Genomic DNA, 22,109 nt, shown 5'->3' on the forward strand with positions numbered 1-22,109 from the left:
AGTAATTTGCTGTGGATTTTGAAGCGGGAAGAGAAGCTGGTTTCAATTCTGCATATTTACTTTGAATTTTGAGAGAACTGTACAGGGAATTATAAGCGAGGTTTCTGTTTTGCATACCTTATATATTTGAAGAAAAGGTGGTAATTGTTATCTTTCAAATAGTTAAGGCCTTTTAAAAGTTAATAATTGATGATAGTTAATTATTTTCAAGTGTTATATGTTACAATTTGGGCATGATAGGGATTATGGTGTCAAACACAGTTTAAACTCCAGGGTGCCTTTACGTACATATTATTAACATTTGCCTTAGTACTTCTAAGTAGGTGCATTTGTACTGTCTCAAACAAATCTTGAAGATAGTATTTGAAGATTTAGAAACCTTTTTAATAAATACAATTAAACCATTTGTGTATTGCATAAATAGCCGAGTTACCTGGAACAAAGTGACCTACCTCTCTGTTTTTGTTTTTTAGGCGTTTTACCACTGCAGTCATCATCCTTTTATGGTAGTAGGTCCTCGCCAAAAGAGTACTCTACTGGCAGTTCCACCCTGGACAGGTAGGACTGATTCACTGGTGTGAACTGTAAATGACAGTCCTTTCCCTGGAATTAGGCTCTTCGGTTTCCTGTGCATCCATCACATGCTGTGTGGCTTTTGTGCATGAAATGTGTATAGTTTAAAATCCAAGCATTCAGTGCAGCTACAATTGCTCTGACACCTACAAACTCCGGTACTGCTTGCAGTAGATGGATTTTCTCAATTCATTCAAGTTGATTGTAGTCATTGTGAGTGACTGATGTAGATGATAGCTAAACTCTAGTTGGTTCAAATGACATACAGATTATGGAACTTCAGACTGAATCTTTGCTTCTTATTTCCCGAGTAGATAAATGCCACAGAACTATTTTAACAGTATTTTAGTAATACTGAATCCCTCTGAGGCTGGGATTCTTCTGTGGTAGATGCTGTGTAATCAGACTGTCAGCCTCTGCCCTAGATAGGTAAGATCCAAGATCAAGGAAGAAAAGAAGCATTATCCACGCTTTACACGTGAGGAGCTAGAGCCAGAGCGATGAGGTTACAAGACCATGAGGCTGAAAATGAAGACCCAAGCCTAGATGTGAATTTTAAGCAAATCTTATGACTTACAATCTCGTGCTACACTGTTGTTCTTCCTCTCCTTCACACAGCATGGTGAATTGGCGGAATGTCTTAAAAACAAAAGACCTGGTTACACACCTGTAGATGTAAAGAAATCTAACCAAAGAAAGAATTTTGTGTTCTGGGTAGAAGTTTGCCATTTCATACAACTTCAGCTTTGATATGTGCCACTTGCCTCGTGTGACTTTACCAGTCCTTGTCATCTGTAGTGAAACAGTTTCAGTGTCATGAACTATTGCTATTGAAGGCAGAGCATTAGAAATCTTACACTTCTTATTCTTTAATGCTTATAGGTCTGGTGTATCCAGCCAGAATCCTTCATCCAAAAGGAGCCTGGGATTTCTTTCTCAGCCTGCTCCTCTTTCTGTTAAAAAGATGAGATCTAATCAAGATTACACAGGGTGGAACAAACCCCGAGTGCCCCTTTCCACCCATCCTCAACAACAATTACAAGGGTAAGTATAATTTTCTTTATCTACCATGCATGCTTTTATCATTAGAACATGCGTATTCTTGTTATAATTGTTTCATGGGAAAAAAAAATCCTGAAATCAATGAACACTGAGACAGGGAGCACATCTCCTAGTTTGGAAAATATGTATTCCTCGAAATTGACTTCCTCGAAATTTTAGATCTATAATAACTTCAGGTAATTGACATTCCTTTCATATGCTTCCATGGTTCATTTTTATATCTCGTGTATGTACACACACATTTTAGTATTTTGATTGTAGAAACTCATGGATGCTTTCCTGACAGTTGCTGCCTCCTATGAGTTTTCAATTTAGTCTGAACGGCAGAAGGACAGCTCCAATTAAAACTGCCTGGGGAGTGTCTGGGGTGTTGAATGTCCTACATGATAGCAGTGCCGTGTTTAACACTGGCACGTTTACACATTTACATACATACCATGTTTAATTTTCTGTTTTTCAGGTTTTCAAACTTAGGAAACACCTGCTATATGAATGCCATTTTACAGTCCTTGTTTTCAATCCAGTCTTTTGCTAATGATTTGCTCAAGCAGGGTATCCCGTGGAAAAAAATTCCACTCAATGCACTTATCAGGTAAAATTCACTTTCTGAAAAGGATATTTTCTCTTTGGTTACTGAGAAGCTAGCATTCCCAGTCCTGAAGCACCTTTGTAGAGGGTGATGTGCATGTGTCCGTAGATGTGTGAGCTGATTGTGCTTTCCTTAACCTCTGGATAAAACATAGGGGATTGTCAATCCATTTTTTATTTTTTTTTTGCTCTTAGAAAAGTAAGTCCTAGACCTCTCTATATTCTGGAGCTTTACTTTAGAAATAGGAAGTAGGCTTTTAGTATTTGCAATGTAGAGTAGTCCTTTATGTGTTCTGTTGTATTTCTAGTGGTAGAGTAAAATGCTTTAGAAGTGCAAAACACTTCGTAGTAGTTGCAGAATAGCTTCTTGAAACATTATCAGCTAGTGTTTCAGCTGATCACTAACTACTTGCTACGTGAGGGTTTACGCCCTTTTTTTTGGAAAATCTGCTTTGTCTAGTAGCTGTGGAGAGTGTTTGTGTTCTGCCAATTTAATTTTTTTTCTAAATTCAGATGAACTCTCGGTTCAGACAAACCTCATGTCAAGAAACTCCAGAGGTTTCTGAAATATGTAAAGCACTCTTTTCTCTTTGAAATTTTGAATTCATTTGCCATTCAGATTCTGTTGTATGTCTATCTAAAAGACAGGCTGCCATTTGCATATGCACTGTGCTCTCTGCCATTCAGGATTTTTATTATATGTGCTTTTGTGTACCTCCTTTTCTTTTCCTTCACTAAACGAAAAAGATTCAGGATACCAGAACCATTCCTGTTTCCATTTCATCGCCCTTTATATTGTTTGGGGTCATTTCGATTTTTGCTGTATCTTCTTGAGCTCTTCCCCCACTGCTTGGAATCGGAGGCTGTTCCATGTGCCTTTTTGAAATGTCCTTTTCCTAAATTTTGTAAAAAACACTTCTGAAGCTTGTGCCTCATCTACCTAAAGGCAAACTGTGGGTAGAGCTAGTGGTGGAGTACATCTGATGGAAGGCAATGTGTGATCCTGGCTCAGGTACAACAGGTCAGAGTTGGTAGTCTCTAGTTTGGTGTCAACTGCTTTGGGTATGGGCACTTAATCTAACATGGTAAATGTTACTTGGGTTAAGGACAACTCCCTGTTGGCTGTTTTGTGGTGAAAAAGGTGTTCCCTAATACGCTTCCCTTAGAAGTTGTAGAGGCACAGATTTTTGCTGTAGCTCAGCAAAACAGTAGGAACTTGTTGAGCTGCGAGGAACGGATCGGATACTTTGGGTAACTGAGCACTAGGTGTTGGTTTGGAGTGGGAGGGCATTGCACGGGTCTTTCTTTCTATCTTATTTTTTGGTTTGTCATGGAACACCATGGAACATCTTCCCATCATCTTCCAGTGTATGTACCATGACATAAACTGTTGCATATGGAATGTACCAGTGTGTATTTCTGTGAAATTGCAAAGCAGTTAAAAAAGATAACTAAATTGCACTAACTGAGAGGCAGGTAAAGCCGATTTCAGCAGTGCCTTTTAACATGGTTTTTGGTTACACTGTGTAGCTTGAATCAAGGAACTCCTCCTGGCTCTTTTTATTACAGCTTTTGCTCTATCCTGTTATAATGTTTCACTGCCAAAGGACATATGGCTTTAAACTGAGTAGAGTGGAAATCTTTTAAACAAACACACAAAATCTTTGCCCGTAAAACTTGAATTTAAAGATTTATGTGTTGCTTATTTGGTGCCATGTGATTTAATATCTCCTATCAGTATTTCAGTTTTCCAAAAGCATTGCTTTTTATCTCATTGTAAAAGGTATTGCAGAAGTAAGTTTATAGAGCTTGATAAGGCTCTTCTCTTTATCTTAGGAAAAATCTGGAATTCTTTTGTTTTTTTTTTTTTTGGGTCCTGTGCCAATGGTGATCTCAAGTTAGAATTCAAAATACTTGAAATGTAAAAGGCTATTTTCCATTTTCTGAAATATTTTCATACAAAATCCCTGCACCGCTTATCACAGGGTAAAAGCTTTTAGGAACTCTTAAAATCAGATATCATGAGTTTTATTGCATTTCCCTGAAGTTGTGGACAACCAATCAATGTTTCATCGCATTGACTTCTGCAGGCGTTTTGCCCATCTGCTTGCTAAAAAGGATGTCTGCAGCCCTGAGGTTAAGAAAGAGCTGCTCAAGAAGGTGAAAAGTGCCATTTCAGCTACCGCAGAGAGATTTTCTGGGTATATGCAGAATGTAAGTATCATAGCATTTAGACACAATTGTGTATGTTGTTCATTGTTTGGACTGCATTGTCAGGCTTCATCTCTGTTTGACAGTGACTTGAGCTTTTGATTGAATGACAGCCTTTGCCTGCTGTTTGTTAAAGGAGAACTGTCTTAGAAGTGCTGAATGCAGTAGATAGAAATGTAACTTCTCTCATCAGCATGTATGAGAGGTACTGAATGGAGTCGTAGAAAATGATTTGTTGAGCGTATCCTGTTTCTAGGATGCACATGAGTTCTTGAGCCAGTGTCTGGACCAGCTGAAGGAGGACATGGAAAAATTAAACAAAACTTGGAAGAGCGAGCCAGTCCCTAATGATGACAACTCACCAGGACGGGCTTCTGATGACCTCTCAGCCACCAAAGTTTATACTTGTCCGGTTATCAGTAACTTAGAGTTTGAGGTTCAGCATTCTATCATTTGTAAAATGTAAGTATGCTTCAGAACCTTTCTCAGACTTATTTAAATGATAGGGAAGAGTTTGCATTTTCCAGGACTTTATCTGCATACTATAACTAGAACTAACTAGTAGTACGTTTTTTTTTTCCCAAAGCCAGATATTTATGAAATATTCTGCAGTCTAGAAATAACATAAACCTCACACCACACTGCTGTTGCAGACCTTCTTTAAATAGCCTCTTACCATTTAGTGCTTCGTTACATATCCACTGGAAAGCTGTTGTGCTTTTCTTTTTTGTCTACGGCTTGCATGAGTATAGGGAGAAGAGGGTTCCAGCCAAGCAATGTCTTCTCCTACAAAACGGAAAGCTGTATTTTTCTTGTTCTTTCTACAGTCTTCCAAGGAATGGTGTTTTCTTTGGTCTCTGCAGGTTATTGCAGTTATAAACCAGTATCTCTTGCCATTTGTTGTTTATGACCTGTGCAGGAGATTCATATACTGGATGCTTGTATTCCACAGAATTCTCATTAACATGGATATTTGGGAATATTACTTTCAGAGTGTAGAGCATTAGTTCCCTAAAATAACTAAAAGTAAATTGCATGCAGATAATAATTATTGAAGATAAATGACTGTAGGATCCTTAAATAAATAAGGTCTTGTTTTAGGCATATGGACTCTTACTACTTTGTTTTGAAAGAGTTACAAAGTATTTTGGGGCTTTCCGTTTTTCTGGGGCTGGTCTCTTTTTTTCTCCTAAAAGTGTTGAAGGGAGACTACTTGTTCAGCTACGTGGCAGTCCCTTTGGTTTGTCATATACTTGATCACTTGGCCTCTCCAAAGCAGTTTTCACAGACCAAGTTTTTTTGTTCTTTCTCCTCCTCCACAGAAGTTGCTTTCAGTTTCTGAAACATCAAAGTGAAATCCCAAAACTCAGCTTTGTCATAAGCATCAAACACTTTCATTTTAATACGGGTAAAAATAGGTTAAGAGAGATGCATATATTTACTGGGAAGTTACTTTAGCCTAAAAATATATACCTTGTCATTAATTTCAAGTTTATTTTTCGTCACTTTCATAAGCGTGTTTCTTTTTTAGGTGTGGCGAAACAGTCACCAAACGAGAACAGTTTAATGACCTCTCCATTGACCTTCCTCGAAGAAAGAAATTGCTTCCATCGCGATCAATCCAGGATTCCCTTGACCTCTTTTTTCGGGTACATAGTTTGTACTTTTTTTTTTTTAAATTCACCGTGGAGTATGTGCAGATTCTGTACCATATGGAAATTTTGATTGCATAGCTGATCATTAGTTCCTATGGCAGTGATTGAAGATCCGTGAAATAAATAATGTTGTGCTCTTTTGAGGTTGGGACATTCAGATTATACAGGAGCTCTTATGGTAAAATGCTATGCAGAACTTAACGAATTTTTATAATGCTGCTGTGAAATAAGTGAATTTCTCCATTACATGCTGGAAGCGTTGAGGCACAAATGAAAACAAACAAAAGAAGGGAGATTGTCAGATTGAAGTAATCACTCAGAAATTGCTGCTTCCTCTTCCGGGCTAAGATGCTTCAAGAGTTTGTGCACTGATCTAAACTGGCATGGAAGAGCGTCATTGCACAGATCTATTAAAACAAACAAACAAAACTATGATGCATGCTCATCTTGTAAGTAGACTTGCAAGACAAGGTTTCTGAAAGCTAAAAATGAGCCTTACCTATGTGATTGCGTTGTATTTTTATTGTATCTTGAGGGAGGCTCGTGTTTTTTCTCCTAGTCCCATTTACAGATGGTGTTTTTGACAGATTGAATAATTGATGTGCTTGTTTTTCTAACAGCTAGTGGAGGTCTTATGCTTATGATTTGAAAAAAAAAACAAAACTAACCCCAAAAAGATTATTAAGATTATTGTTGCGTCATTCATCTTTGCATGGAAAACATCTGTAAAAATGCTTGGTGGCTGAGTCATGTAACATCAGCGTCAGCGATAGTTCTCCTTTTCATGCCTGTTCAGCTACTCAGCTGCAGCACATCTCTGACAAGGTTAGATGAGGATAGCTTTTGAGGAACAAAGCTGAGGTTGTGAACAAGAGAGAGGACTTGATGGTAAATTATCATCAGCCAAAAGCGATTGGGGAAAAAAAACAAACAGCTGTATATGTTAGAGAAAACAGCAAGCCTTGCAAGATCATCTTCTCTCTTTGAAGGCTAGTTTGTCTCAACTGAGGTTATTTCAGTGACCTGTGCTATAGGTTTGTGGGAAAAATATTGCTTCCCTTTCCTCCTGTATCAGTGGATATATTGTCAAACGGTGAGCTTTATTACCTGAGCTCCTATTGGATGCCCTCTTGTTAGATCATGCTGAAGGTGAATATAATTTTTAGCGTGGCTGCTGTCTTGAAGAGCTTCTATGACAGCTGAAAGCGAAGTCCTTTCTGCTGAGATCTATTTGATGCATCTTTTCTTCCACTACTCATTTTTCTGTTCTCACGCAGGCAGAGGAAATTGAGTATTCCTGTGAGAAGTGCAATGGAAAGTCAGCTGTTGTCACACACAAGTTCAATAGGCTTCCCAGGTAACTGTTGGCACCTGTTCCTTTCTTTCTTGGAAATGTGTTGCAAAAACCCCTCAGATTAAAGCTGGAATAATGGATGGGACACCTTGTGTGGTGGTCAGCATGTAAGAAAGATGCATGTGCAGGCAGTAGTTTCTTTGTGCTGCTCTTCAGTTTCCCTCTGAAAACCTTCTGCGTGCTGAGCACCCTCAGCAACACTTCTTCCTCCCTGTCACAGCACAAGGAGACATGAGTTTTCCCTTCCTGCTTTCACTGGGATTTTGGTAGCGTGAGAACAGTAAATATATTTTGTAAGCTTGATATTCTGTGCTCAGTTGACCTGATGGGGGAGACTGAGTTGGAGACATTCCTACCAGAAGTTATCTTCGAAGGTTTTGCTTTGGTCACTTCTTCCTGCATTGATCCCTGTTATCTCTCAGTAAGCAGAGTGCTTCAAGGAAGAACGGGAACACTTTGAGAGTTAATGGCACGCGCAGTAGTTTAGTTCATGACTTGAGCAGAAGTGTTTGGTGGTAGGGATTATTCTTGCATTTTTTTTGTTTTCCATTTTCTGTCTTGAGATTAACCGTGCCATTTGTATTTCTTTCTCGGCTTTCAGGGTCTTGATTCTCCATCTGAAAAGATACAGCTTCAATGTAGCCTTGTCTCTCAACCACAAAGTTGGGCAGCAGGTGGTTATTCCGAGATACTTAACCCTGCTTTCACACTGCACAGAAAGCACGAGGCTGCCGCTGACGCTGGGATGGAGCGCCCATTCCGCAATGTAAGTGTACGGCTCGTGATTGACCTGTGCCCTGTGTAGTGCATTCGATGAGGTAGGCATTGTCAGGTCTTCTCTGGACAATGTCTGGATAAAGAAACGCTAAAATCCTGCGGTTTCAGAAGCAAGATATCTAATATAGGCTATTTAGTGCACTGTGCTAATTTGTAATGTTGTCATGAGGACACGGCATGTTCTTACGGCAAGGAAGCATGATAGAAGCAGTAGGAAGACTTGGTGGGATATAATCCAGGGAACATTTGGTAAGATAGAATTCTTCACTGTTCTTGAAAACAGATTTATATCCTTTTTAGAAAAAAAATTTGTGAGTAATTCATATAATTTATGCCTCCCAGTCCAAAATCTAGATTACATTTGTTCACAGCACACATACCTCTGCTTAGGAGATACAGCATCGTCTCTTTTTCTGCTAATTTCCACTTGCACATCTTGTACTGTCATTCATTTTTCATTCTTTACTGTGCCGCTATGGTATTTGAACGCTTCACAGGCCGAAAATACTCTCTCCTTTTCCCTCTGACAGTTATTTCTGTACAGCTGCTTGTCCTGAGACACAGAGATTAAACCGGGCCAGTTGTCACAGAGGAAGTTTGTGGCAGAATAAGGAAAAGATACCCTTAGGTCTCTTGTGGTCCCCGCCTGCTGACATAACCACGGTAACTGTGGTGAGATAGGACACATCTGGTGTATATGTTCAGCAGTACGGCCAGCACATTTCTCGTGCTGAATGTTTAGAGGAGTTTGAGAGTTATGCGGCAGTTTTCCAAGAGTTTGCTGTAACAATAAAAATCTTTACCTCTTAAACGTAATGAACAGCATAAGCTTACCAATGCAGACATACTTTAAAATATATTTAAAACAGCCTTTCAGTGACTTTTTTCTTTAGTCATTGAAACCATTATGGCTTACCAGAAAGTGAAAGGGTGAGTAAGATGGAGAGAAGCAGCTTTGGTTTGAGGGGGAAGATTGAAAAAGATTTCTGCATTGGCAGCTGTTTGGTAGATGTGTGATAGCAATGGGCTTTGAGGAGCCTGTGAAAGGATCAAGGGGACCAGGAGGTTTGTTTAGAAGGATTTAGGTAAGGAAGGAGAAATAGAGGCATGGGACATGCCAGAAAACCGGCTGATCCAGACAGCAACAGGAGACTGTGGTTTTGAGAGCAGGAACTCTAGTGATGGTGGGAATAAAATAAAATTAAAAAAAAAAAAAAAGAGTTGTCTTGACATGGGATCCCAAAGCCTTTAATTTATGAGCTTGTCCCTAAGGGTGCATCACTAAGAAGTGAATCAAATCTAAAGGATTACATATGGTTTTGAACAGCTGTTGTATATTTATGGCATCGTAGAGATACTACTCTAAATGTAAGCAATTAGCAAGTACATGATGTTGTTCTACATGCTTCTTTGAACATGGATTTGCATGCACAGCAGACGAGTAAACACTTATTTTTTTAAGACTGTAACTGCTGCAATAAATACTTTGCTTTTTTAATAGTTCCCGTCCATTGAAAGCCTCCCAAATGGTGAATTCCTGTACTATAAGCACTTCCACACCTTGTAGGTGAGTTATAGCTCTGAAATGCCCATTGCCTGGCATTTTATGGGATAGTGTTCAAGGCATTTTAGAATTTTATAATTCTTCTTTTTATTCTTTCTACTTACTTTTTTAGTTTAATTTTTCCTCTTTTAATAAATTGTTTTGGCTACTCTTTTTTTTCATATCTGAGCTTTATTGGTGTTGCATGTTAGATGAAATTAGCATTAATGGTGCAATTTGCCTAGTTGACACAATCCTTTCAGCATTTCTCTTGAGAACCTTTGGGAGCTTGTAAGCAAGTAAAGATTTTATATTTTTTTTTATGCAGAAGGCTCAATGAGAGAGATTTAGTTTACACAGATGATTTATCAGTGCCAGGTATCTTAAACTACCTTCTATTCATCATTGCAAGCTATGTATATAAGAAGCAAAGTGGTTTCTAGTTCTGCAATCTAGCTTTTTTCCAACAGTATATATGGAGCCACAACATGAGTGTTGCAAAGAGGTGGTTTGTTCCTTAGACTTATTTGTAAAGATGAGGGGGCATTATTTTCACAGGCCATTTTGAAAGGACAGTTTTTGACACTGTCGGAAATGTGATATTGCTCTGAGTGGTTTTGCACTGTGGAATACACTTGGAACAGATTTCCTGATTGACCAGATATCCCAAACTTCACTGAAGTCCCTTGTCTTCTGCTCTAAAGAAACAGTTTATCCCAGTGAAAGAGCAAATGGGAAAAATGGGAGGAAAAAAAATTGTGCAGACTTGCAACTTTATATCCTAGTGACAATGTGGGAAGTCCTGTGTCCAGCTTAATAAATTTCATAAGTCAAATAAATGATTTATGCTGAGTTCTACCTGTCACTGTGTACTCAACTCAGATGAGTAGGTTAACGGTTGGACTTGATGATTTTAGAGGTCCTTTCCAACCGAAATCATCCTATGGTACCTCTCGAGGGTTGCTTGTTAATAAAGTGCAGAATCTTGTTTTGTGAACTCAATTCTGCTACATCTTAATATCCTGCGAAAGAAAAAAAAAAAAGTAACGCTTGGTATTGTGGCAGGTAAACTATTAAGTGTGTGGTTCTTGCTTTTAAAATGTCAGCTGCTATTGCAGACTTGAAGAAGGTATGCCAATTAAACTAGTGAAAGATACCTTTTCTGAAAACCCTGCTTCCTACGTTAATAAATTTTCATTTTCAACAGTTGCTCTTTTTTCCCTAAATTGTACTGCCCAACAATCTGAACGTTTGGCGTAACAGTTCTTCAGTGAAACAGATTTGTATAATGCTATGAAGTTTTATAGCCATATTTCTAATTCACAGAAAATACACTTTCAAGTCAAAGAGCCCTACAGCACTCTATGTAGATTCGGACAGTGATGATGAGCCATTGAAACGCTCTGTTGCCCATAGTCAAAGGTTGTGCAACATACAGACTAGAGATCAGCAACAACTGCAAGAAGAGCAAGAAAAGGTAAGGGGAAGAAATACCAACTTTTGTCTGCATAGATCCGATATGTGCTCATGGTTGGCTTGTGCTTTTGTTTGCATAGACTGTGAGTAAAACTGATGCAAGATATTTTTTTTTTCTCCTAATTAGCACTGTGTTGCTGGAAGGCAGTGTTTTCCTATGCCAGCTAATTGACCTCTCTGTACAATTGCATTGGGTTCCCACTGGGAACAGAGGTAATTGTGTTGTAACTGCACTTAACTTGTTGGGTTCTGTGTGCCAGCTGCTTAGCAGTTCTGTCAGTCCTTTGGGCAACTGTCATTAAGGATGTTTCCAGACTGAAATAAAATGGGCTGTCAATAATAAAATTATGTAGTAAAGCCCTTGATTAAATTAGAGCTAGTACAAATTGGCCTGGGCAAAATACTCAATTGAGAAAACTTCTTCCACATCTGATTTGTGTCCCCTTTTGAATACAGCTTTATTAAAACCTTTTTGGATACTAAAGCTATTAGTCCTTGGAGGTAGATGCACAGAAGTGTGTAGAGATTGAGCTCCTTGGTGTAAAGGCACAGTAAACTTCAGATAGCCTTTGAGGTCTTCGTTGTGAGTGATGTTAATGTTTTAAGATATTTTTGCCTCTGCCAGGGCAATGTATTAGCAGGTAGGTGAATTGTCTGGGGAAAAATGATGATGCAGAAGGGCAAGCCGGAAACTTAGAGGTTTATCTTGCAGTACCACTTCGTTCTATTAGGAGGTTGCAGGTCTAGTGCTTAGAACAAGTGTCCTGCATCTCAGCTTCTCGAAAGCTTTTGACAGTGTTTATGGGGTTATTTTAAGCAAGCAGAAAAATGTGTACTTGATTATGACACGGAAGGATGGGTGTAAAGCTGGCTGAATAACACTTTGTGGAGAGGTAGGTACCTACAGTTTCTGATCTGATGGGAAAAATCAAACCAAGGGAGGATCCTGATCCATTTGGTATTTAATAAATAATGAAATAAATGATGAACTCTAAATTTCCAGAAGAGACTGAGCTGGTAAAGAATGCGAGTGTGTTGAAGTTCAGGGCTACAGTTAGAATGATCTTGATAAATCTGAGAAATTGCCTAAAAATAGGAGGGGTGGTTCAGTAGGAGCATGCTAAAGGTGCTAATCTTAGCAGGACTAATTAACTGTAAATGCAGGATGGGAACAGCTGGGAAAGCAGTGGCCCTCTGGAGCAGAGCAAAGGGTGACAGTCGGTCACAATGTCAGGCTGACTGAAAAGGCAAATGTATAGACAGAGGCATAGCCTGCAGGTTATGTACAGTAATGCTTAATTTTTTTCTCAGCGTTGAGCTCTAGCTGGAGTGCCGTATCCAGCTTTGAGCTCCAGACTTCAAAAGAGTTAGAGATTAATTGGAGAGGGGCCAGAGGAGAGAAATATGAATGGGCAGAGGTGTGGAAAGGAAGATTTGTCGGGGAAAGTACAGGCAAGTGAACTTCGGTCCCTTAGTCTAAGGAGAAGCCTAAACAGGGTGTGTATCTTCAAGGAAAGGAAAGAAGCAAAGGGAAATACTTCAGCTGTTTTCTGTGTCCACAGTTGATAGAACAAGAAGCAATAGACTGAAAGGAGCTGGACTCGATGATCCTCATGGGTCCCTTCCAACTCTGGACATGCTGTGGTTCTGTGAAATTGCAGGCAGAAATTTTTAGACTAAATATTAGGGAAAACTTCCTGATATGCAGGATATGAAGTGACGGACTGGATTGCTTTGGGGGAAAGTAGAAACAAACCTTTGCTGAAGGTCTTGGGAGCAGGGGAGGCAACCACTGTCTTGCATGACACAGCTGTGGCAGCTGTGGGTGGGGGAATTACACCGGCTTGCCTTTGAAGTCCTTCTTCTATAAAGAAAAAGCATTCCAAACTATTCTAAGTGATTCTTCCTCAAGTTTTGTTTGTGAGGAAGTATAGGTAGCCTCTATCACAGGGGCCCCGGGAGTGCAAAAAACGTGGGAATAAAGCGTTTTAATTTGAATAGTAAATACACGATGGGCTTTCCAGCCTGCTGTGGGAATGAGACAGTGGTGGTAATGACTCCTGTGCACGTTGGCCATTCCTCAACCAGCCATCCTTTCTCATTAACCAGATCCTCCGTGTTGTCCCGGGAGGGCCTGGGCCTGGGCCTGGGCCTAGGCCTCGGCGCGGCGTTACTGCTGCTGCCCTGCGCTAACTACTTTTCCGATCCACTTATTTAAAGCAGCCTGTGCTGGAGCCTGAGCTGCTTCAAGGCTATGCAAATAATTTCTCGTAGAAAAGTTGTGTTCAAATAATGCAGGGCTGCTGCCAAGTCTTTAAAGTCCAGCCGCTGCATTTAGTGGTAGTTGTTGGCAGCGCGCCTGGAAGTGGAGTTTACTCGAAGGGCTAAGCCAGTTCTGAGAGCAGTAGGCTACAGGTGCAGGGCGACATCAGAAAGCTTAAAAAGCAGGTCCTCTGCTTTCCTTATTCAGTGCCTGAATAACTGTGAGGATTTATTGCTTAAAAAGTGATTTAAATTTGTCAGTTCTGATTCTTGGAGACTGATGATTAGAAACAAACAGTTGAATTGGGAAATTCATTGCATAATCTTTTGATAAGCCAGTTCTAATGCAAAATGCTTGCTGTATAAAACTTAAGGTCTTATTTATCAAAAGCTTCTTGTATGTAAATAAAAAGCAGCAGTAAAAATATATTTTTGTTCATTTTAACAAAATTCTGAGAAGCAGCCAAATGCTGTTTGCAGTAAGACCTGGATACACACATTAATAGAAAAGAAAAACAAAGCAACAACAAAAAAATGTGTAATATAGAAATGAAAAAAATAAACATATGGTAAGAAGTATAATTGTTTAAATATGTATTCATGGAGGTTAACTCCCGATAAACAGCTAAGATCAAAATAATGGGTGAAAAAAAAATAATGGAAAACCTCAGACCAAGACCAGAGTGTTTTAGTGTTTTTACTTTCTTCCAATTTAAAGCCATTCTGTTCTCCTTAGGAAATAATAACTTCCCCCTGCCCTTACCTCTTGGATTAACTGTTTTCTTACCCTATTTGCCTAGCCCTGTGTTGTGTTTCTTACCCCCACAATTTCTTATTGCAAGTCTGTTGCACCAGATCTAGTATTAATTCCTCTTCGTACCAGCCTGATTTCAGTTCCTGTTCTTCCTTCCTCGCGTTCAAGTTCAGTTACGGTCTTCAGTTGCCATTTCAGCCTGCTTTGTTGTTAAACGTGAAATTTTGCTCCTTGTGCCTCAGTATTCTCGCACCGACTTGCCAGAGGCTTGAGGATTCATCAGAGCCCAAAGGTGGAACACATGTATTGAAGGAGATGGGAAGAGTTGGCTTGTCTGTGTTAAGCCACGGGGCCTGTAAAAACTAGTTGTAGTTTATATTTAAATATCGTTCCTTGGAGTGAATGTAGCTACAAAGGTTTTGACTCCATTGAGTCTCTCATAACTATCTGTTTAATGTTGGCAGAGCCAAACTCCCACTCCCTGGGGTTAATCAGCAACAGCAACAAAAAAACTCTCCACAGAAATGTAAATCTGATGTTATATACCTGTTCATTCAAGCATTTAATCATAACTCCATTCATCTCTAGGGTTCAAAAAGAAGCAAAATGGAGGGTGATAAACCTGAGCTGGGTAATGCTGGTTTTGATGGGATGAGCGAAGATGAACTGCTAGCAGCTGTCTTAGAGATTAGCAAAAGGGAAGCTTCTCTGTCTCTGAACCATGACGAAGATAAGCCCACAAGCAGCCCAGACACTGGTTTTGGAGATGATGAAATTCAGGAATTGCCAGAAAACCTGGAAACTATGGAGATGGAAAAACCCAAAGCAGCATTAGAATCAGGTAAGGTGAAGTAACCATCTTAAACTGGACTATAGTGAGCTAAAGCAGATTACTGATAGCAGCAGGTTAGTAACATTTGATGGCAGAAGCTGGATGCAAGTGCACTGCTGAAACTGCCTGACTTAGAGTTTTCTCACAGTTTCCCAATATCTAAAGCTCTTAATTCATTGAACTGGAAAAATGTATTTTCTTGTATGTCTGTCACCTCTCAGATAAAGGAAGGTTGTCTTCAGAGTTCATTGCTGTTGTTTTCTCTCCTGATCAACACATGCTTCCACTCATTGTCTCACCAGACAATTTAAATTACTAAGATTTGGCAATGTCTGGAACTTAATCCTCCATAATCAGAAGGTGGTTGTGTTTCTGTAGCTGCTGCAGCCTGAGCAGCGTGGTGGCAATGTTCAGATTGCTGGTGTGTAAGAATGAGGTCTGGGGTGTGTAAGTCTAGAATTCTTCCAAAAATGTAGTTATTTTTTCATTATTTAATAATGAATTTAACTCCATCTCTGTTTTTTTCTAATACTTCTTTTTCATTTGAGAGTAGTGAGCATAAGAGACTCAGCATGCAAATCATGGCCTCTGACCCAGATACATAGTTAAGTATGAGGAGACTTTTTGATCTTGGTATAGGGAAATTGTGTGTCTTAATTGGCTGAAGGAAATTTAAGTGCTTATCGCTTGTTGTATGCTACATGCTTGCACTCAGATTTTTAATTCCACTAGTCTGGAAAAACAGGGAAACAACATGCTTTCCTTCTCGTATGAGAGCCAGGAAGTTAAATATTAATAAACACAAAAAAGAAAACTACTGCATTACAAAAAAAAAAAGTCATTTCACTGGATGACTCTTGACAGCTTTCGTGTTGGAAGGCAGAGTGTAAGAACAGCAGATGTGTCGGTCAGCCTTGCTTGAGCTCTCCTTCATACATGCTGTTACTTACGGTTGTGTGAAAGAGCTGTGAGAGTGTGGCTGCAGAAATGTGTCTCTTCAGGTTCCTTTTAAAAGGTATGATGCAATTATTTGGGGGCTGTAGTGTGACATTTAAGTAAAAAGTAGATGTTTAATAGAAGTTTCTGTGATTTCTGATTAAGAATTTGGTTAAACACTCAGCAATGTCTTCAGCTTTCTGTATTGTTGAATGGCCAAAAATCCAAGTGCTATTCAAAGCATATGGTTTGTTGTTCAGATAAGATATGTATCTATGTATTTTGAGTTGCCAGATATGGCAGTCAAATGTAAGACCTCTTGAGTTCACAGTCCTATGCTTTATTTAAAGGAAGCTTAATTGCAAAGGATGCTTTGTTATATCAGGCAAAGTGATTCTAAACATGAAAGATTTAACTTGGTCCGATTCTTATCACTAGTAATCTCTTTTTTTTTTTTTTTTAATATTGAATTATTTGTGGTACTTTCCAAAAAGGTGGAAAGTAAGACCCTGACTACTTTACATACATGTATGACAGATGACCTCTCTTATACAAGACACTCAAATAAAAGTTTTGTGAGTTGAGTGTTTCTTACAGTAGAAACACAGTCTGCAAAGATCATGTAATAAATCCTGCTTTGTTAGTCATCTGAAGAGGATTAGACTGATGGATTATGGTTCTGGTTGTCTTATGTTTAAGAGGTCGTAGATACTGAGACTCTGCCTTGTGTAATCCGTGCCAGTAACTAATGAGCAGATGTTGAAGTCTGCACAGGGCAAAACTGCAAAGTTTCACATGTTGCTGCACGATAGCTCTTGGAGCAGGTCTTGACTCCTTTTCAGCTGCAAGCAAACAGGAGAATGAAAGTGTCCTAGAACTAGAGGAGATGTGCGCAGTAGTTGAATGAGCATTTGTTCCAGAAGATGGAACAAACCAAATACCTCCCCCCCAAAATCTTCAGACACAGTGTTCACTTTAAAGATTGACTATGAGGTTTTAATCTTCATGCACTTTTAAGGAAGGGTACAGGTAGCGTTCACAAGATTGAACTCTTACCTGAAGCAAAAAAACTGAGAGACTGAAGCAAGGCTTGAGAGTTGTGCTTACAAATGATTTGGCTTTAATTGTAGCTTTGCCTGTTGTACTCTGAGGTATAATATACAATGCAAATCTATTTTTTTAATCCGTGGTTCTTTCTAGAGAAATTCAAGTGTCAGCTTCGTGGCTGCAGAAGCCTGGTGGTGTGTGACATCTTCCTTTAGTTGAAGTCTCTGTTTGAGTGAACGTAAAAGACTAAGAAGATGACTAGTTCAGGCATTAATCAAATGATTCATCATACACCTCTTAAAATGAGAGTCCCCTTTTGAGCTTTTCCCATTTGGCTTTTTTGGTTTTGTTTATTTTTATTTTTTATGGCTGATAGCTCCTTGTCAATAGATGTCACTGTGCTGCTAGGATTGTGGTTAAAGAGGACTGAGCTAGTAACAAACAGAAGACCCAGAAAAATATAACTGTACTTTCTGATTCTTTAGGTCCTGCCAATTTCACTGAGATAACTAAAGATTTTGATGAGAATAAGGAAAACAAAACTCCGGAAGGCTCCCAGGGAGAGGTTGACTGGCTGCAGCAGTACGATATGGAGAGAGAGAGGGAAGAACAAGAACTTCAGCAGGCACTGGCTCAAAGCCTTCAAGAACAAGTAAGAGATAAAGTTTGCTTCCTTGACTTGTCTCCCCCAGCAGCGGAAACCTGATAGCTGAAGAAAACCTTGTGTTCAGACAGCTGCAAAAGGATTCTGCTGCTTCTCTGAGAGAAGCAGATGTTCTAGCTCCACTGTACAGTGACAGCACTGGATAGATTTGGGTGCGTTTTGTATGTACTTTGGAAAGTACAAACCCACAGATTCCTCAAAGCTTCTGTGCACATTTATACGCTGGCCTGTAACATGTAAAAATTATGATAAATGGAAATTATGATAAACTCTTGGTAGCTGTCATCTAGAACTGACATGCTCACCCTTAGCTTCCCTGGCAGTTGCTTCTTGCCTGAAGGACCTGCAGCAGGGTCTGCCAAGAATCAAAGGGAAAGAAACCGGTTTCAAAGCAAATGCTAGGAATAGCTGTACCAGGTCAAGTTAAAGATCTGCCTAGTCTAGGACCTTGTTTCTGGTAGTCACCAGCAGGAGATGCTTAGTGAAGGGTATTGAAAAGGAGCAACGACATGACACTTCCATGTTAGAAAAAGGATCTTGAATAATTTGGTCTAAAAACAGTCCTTTAAATTGAACTTGAAAAGAATTGGGATCTTGGGTTGCCTGCTAACCGTCCGTGTTCCACTTGATTTACAAGGCCCGTGAGTGATTTCTACAAGTTTAACTCTGCCCCTCAGAGTAAAGCAGACTCTCAGCCAGGTCTTTCTTTAAATAGATGCCCTTGTCTGCTCTCTATTAATACTAAAGCTGTCATGGTTTTCCTTATGAGATCTGGTGTTTCCATGGCTCTTGGATTTTCTCTCCCGTTGCTCATTATGAGGTGCTGGTTGGTATGTTCCACGCCAGATGTAGCTTTGATTCAGCAATGCTAAGCAGTTGAACAAAGCTTCCCCAGCACTTTAGAAACTGTGAGATAAAAGGCCTCCTGCTAATAATGTAAAACTGCCTTTTGAGTGGTGGTGTGCTACAGTTCTGAAATGAAAATCTCCTATTCTGATGATTCAGGCATGAAAATGTGGTGGCTGTGGTTATCTTGATTTGAAATACGTAGTTAAGGCTTTGCGTTCAGGTGCACAGAAAGTGTTCAAGCTCTGAATCAAGCCAGCACATTAAATATTACCGACTGGCTTGCTGTAGCTTTCAAGAGTGGTGGAAGGAACACGAGCATAATACTACCCCAAAAAATTAGAAGGGTTTGTTGACAGACTCAAGGTTTCTTTTCTACTTGTTAATGGTAATATTTTTAATACCCTTTTGTTTAGTGGTGTCTTTTTTTTTTTTCCTCCATCACGTCTCTGTGAATTACAGCTGTTGCATAGAACATTTCAAACGGCTAAAAATAATAAAATCTGTCAGAGTTTAATGACTCTGTCTGCAGTTGGCTTTGGGCAGAAGTCTAAATTTTGCTGAAGTGCGAGGAGCTTTGTGTGTAAGTGACAGCTTTCCTTAGCGGAGGTTACAAATTCATTCTGATGCTTTTCAAATTAATGATCCAGAGAAAGTGGTCGGTGTTACTAGAGACTTGCTCTGCTGCATACCAAACTTCAGAAGCTTTGACAAGCCTTAATGAAGGTTTGTCCCAGGTTCTGTTGGACGGGGACATTGGACTCTCGCTGGTTGCAAACATTCCTTTACACAGAACCTTTAATTTACAATGTCAGGTTTGTTGTAGAAACCAGAGCAGCACACTTTCAATGGAAAAAGAGCACCACAAGAATTTTAAGCAGTGAACTGTCTCATTGAGCTAAGTTCTGTTCTCTTCCCATCAGGAGGCACGAGAACAAAAAGAGGATGATGACCTCAAACGAGCCACGGAATTAAGTCTGCAAGGTGAAGCTTATTTAACTTATTCCAGTGTGTTGCTTTTGAGGGGAAAATAGGTCTGCATGTGTGAGTACAGCTCCTGCATGTCTGTACGACAGCTGGGATTTTGTGCCCTTTTGGTGGAGGCTCAATTGTATTTGGCTTTGGTTGGGTCAGCTCTCCTTGCTCTCCATTGTGGAAGCAAATGCCTGAAGAAAAACTTTGTATAAAAACTGACCTATTTAATTCTCTGAGTTCTTATATATTACATATGTAGCAGAATGGACCTTGAAATTCTGCATTCCCAGCAGAAGCCAGCACGCTAATGGCTCTAGTCACAACTTAAGCATCATTTCATGCTTGAATTGGTATTTTAGTGCTCATTAATGCGCTGTCCTTGCCCAAGAAAATGAGTAACTGCCCGATCTGTCTGACAGAACGGGAGGGAGATGGACCTCATTGCAAGGTATAGCAGTTGTGGAGTGGGGGGAGCACACAAAATACACTGTCCTTTCCAAATCTAGACAGTGTGGTGAGCCTCAGGCACTGTTCAGCATTTGTGTGAGGCTGGCATGCGAGTGATTTCATACAATCTGGCAGAGCAAAGCGTAACAGAGGGAAACTTTGTGCTCTAGAATGGGAGAGGGAGTGGTGATGAAGGATTGTGTTAAGGTGCTCTTAGCTGCTTAGGCACCTTTAAAGGCCCTCAGCTGTTACTGAATGAACCTGTGTCTGCTTCTGAGGAACAGTAAGCTGAAAACTGTGCAAACCCACGTCAGGTGGCCTGGAGGAATGTAAGGCTAGAAATCTGTCCTCCTTCGGATTTGCAGTCGCTTGACTTACTCATGAGCATTGCCTTGTGCTTCTCAGCTGGCTACCGTGCCATTTGTAAAGCCTCAGCCAGCAGTTGTTTAAGGGGATGCTAATAATCTTGAGCGTGGAGCTGGCAGAATTTGTCTTGGGTTCACAGTGGTGCTGCCATCAAAGACCCGCTGGTCATCCAGGAACAAATTTTATTCAGGAACTGGTGAAAGGGGGGCCTAGCAATACCTGTGGCAAATGCTCCAGAGACCTGCCTGCGTGGCTGTGTTTGGCAGGGGGCAGCAGTCTGGCTTACACAGCCTGAATGAAGCGTGTGGAAACCAGCAGTGAAGTACTCTCACTTAAAGGGATTAATCTATGAACTTGGCAGCGGATTATACTAATCCGGAGTCTCGTGATGTAACAGTGAAAGCAGAGTCTCTTTGGCAAAACATTTCCATCACAACTGGCATGGTAGTGCCTTAAAAAAAAAAAAAAAAAAAAAGATAAATCAGTTCTGAGCAACGTCCTGTTCATCACAACTTCTCATCCACCCAGGGCTTCATAGCTTTAATTCAGGTGGCGAAAGCGCAGCCGCTTCTCCTAATGAGCACTGTACCAAATCTTAAATTAGTCGGGTGGCTGCAAAATCCCAGGAAGTTTGGAACAGCGTGTACAGGGAGCAGCGCTGCCTTCCGGCTCTTTGCAGAGCGCTGCCTGCATTTTGCTCAGCCAAGCAAGCTGGAAGTTCCCGTGGCGAGCAGCCCTCCTAGCAGGGAAAACAATGAAAAGATGCCTGCTGCCAGCAGGAGCGATTGGATGCCAGTTTTAATTGAAAAATGCACTTTGTTAATGCAACTTATAGTTTCGAAGTGTAATTCGTAGCTTCTCGTCGCTGAGCTTACAGTTCACTGACCAAACTGGCTGCACTTTTAACGTCGCCTCTGGCTGCAGACCACCAGTGCTCTGGAGAGCTGGGTGTTTGACTGCTCTTTTGTCACCCATCTGTCCCCGTCCTAGTGCACTTCTGGAAAAGGATTAGAGAGATTATGCCCAAATTAATTCTGTAGTCCAAGATGCTTTCCTTAATTAATGCTTTCACGAGCTGGGGAAGGGGGAGATTGTTTTTATGTGGGAATTCCGACATCTCCTGCTTTGCATGGAAAGGAAGCTTGTAGCCTTAGTGTTTTATTGTACCTGTTTATGAAGGCAAATATACCTCGACCTGTTGTGAATTCCTGTGTGCGCTGTGGATTCTCACACAACGTTGTTGTTTCCGTGCTGTTTAGAGTTTAACAGCTCTCTCCTGGACAGCGTTGGCTCTGATGAAGACTCTGGAAACGAGGATGTCCTTGACATGGAGTATTCAGAAGCTGAAGCAGAAGAGCTGAAAAGAAATGCAGAGGTGTGATCTATGATTCCAAAAGTTTAACTCAGAAATATGCCCCCTTCTACACCATCAGTTCAGTGTTAGAGGTGGTTTTAAAGAGCAGACGGACTTGCTTGGTCTTAGAAAGCTCCTTTGTGATGAAAAATGGAAAGACAGAAAAATACCTAATTGTCTTTATATATTTTTTTACAATTCTTTACCAATTTTATTTCTCTTAAACCAAGAGATGCATGTTAAGAGCATCGTCAGTGAATCATATCAATCAAGTTTCCTGGTCTAAGAAGATAAAGAAATGATTTGCAGAAGCCAATTACCATCATTTAGTTTTATTGTCAGTGAATAGAGCACATCTCCTGCATCCCAAGAGAGCACTGTCTGCTG

At 40.1% G+C, this 22,109-nt stretch overlaps 1 protein-coding gene across 2 annotated transcripts in view; it reads left to right on the forward strand.

The window, feature by feature from the left end:
• Positions 1–22,109, forward strand: part of USP37 (ubiquitin specific peptidase 37) — a 32,022-nt gene that overhangs the window by 7,102 nt on the left and 2,811 nt on the right. Inside the window, exons 7-20 of one of the 2 annotated variants that reach the window (XM_032190629.1) lie at positions 474–558; positions 1,456–1,617; positions 2,096–2,227; positions 4,314–4,437; positions 4,691–4,896; positions 5,966–6,083; positions 7,367–7,446; positions 8,045–8,209; positions 9,722–9,787; positions 11,090–11,240; positions 14,844–15,096; positions 17,556–17,722; positions 19,504–19,564; positions 21,628–21,743. In XM_032190629.1, coding sequence (XP_032046520.1) covers positions 474–558; positions 1,456–1,617; positions 2,096–2,227; positions 4,314–4,437; positions 4,691–4,896; positions 5,966–6,083; positions 7,367–7,446; positions 8,045–8,209; positions 9,722–9,787; positions 11,090–11,240; positions 14,844–15,096; positions 17,556–17,722; positions 19,504–19,564; positions 21,628–21,743 — 1,886 coding nt within the window. The remainder of the gene's footprint in view (positions 1–473; positions 559–1,455; positions 1,618–2,095; positions 2,228–4,313; positions 4,438–4,690; positions 4,897–5,965; positions 6,084–7,366; positions 7,447–8,044; positions 8,210–9,721; positions 9,788–11,089; positions 11,241–14,843; positions 15,097–17,555; positions 17,723–19,503; positions 19,565–21,627; positions 21,744–22,109) is intronic. The other variant, XM_032190630.1, reaches the window with a different exon arrangement.

This window comes from Aythya fuligula, chromosome 6, assembly GCF_009819795.1.
Source record: "Aythya fuligula isolate bAytFul2 chromosome 6, bAytFul2.pri, whole genome shotgun sequence".
In the NCBI taxonomy this organism is placed as follows: domain Eukaryota; kingdom Metazoa; phylum Chordata; class Aves; order Anseriformes; family Anatidae; genus Aythya; species Aythya fuligula.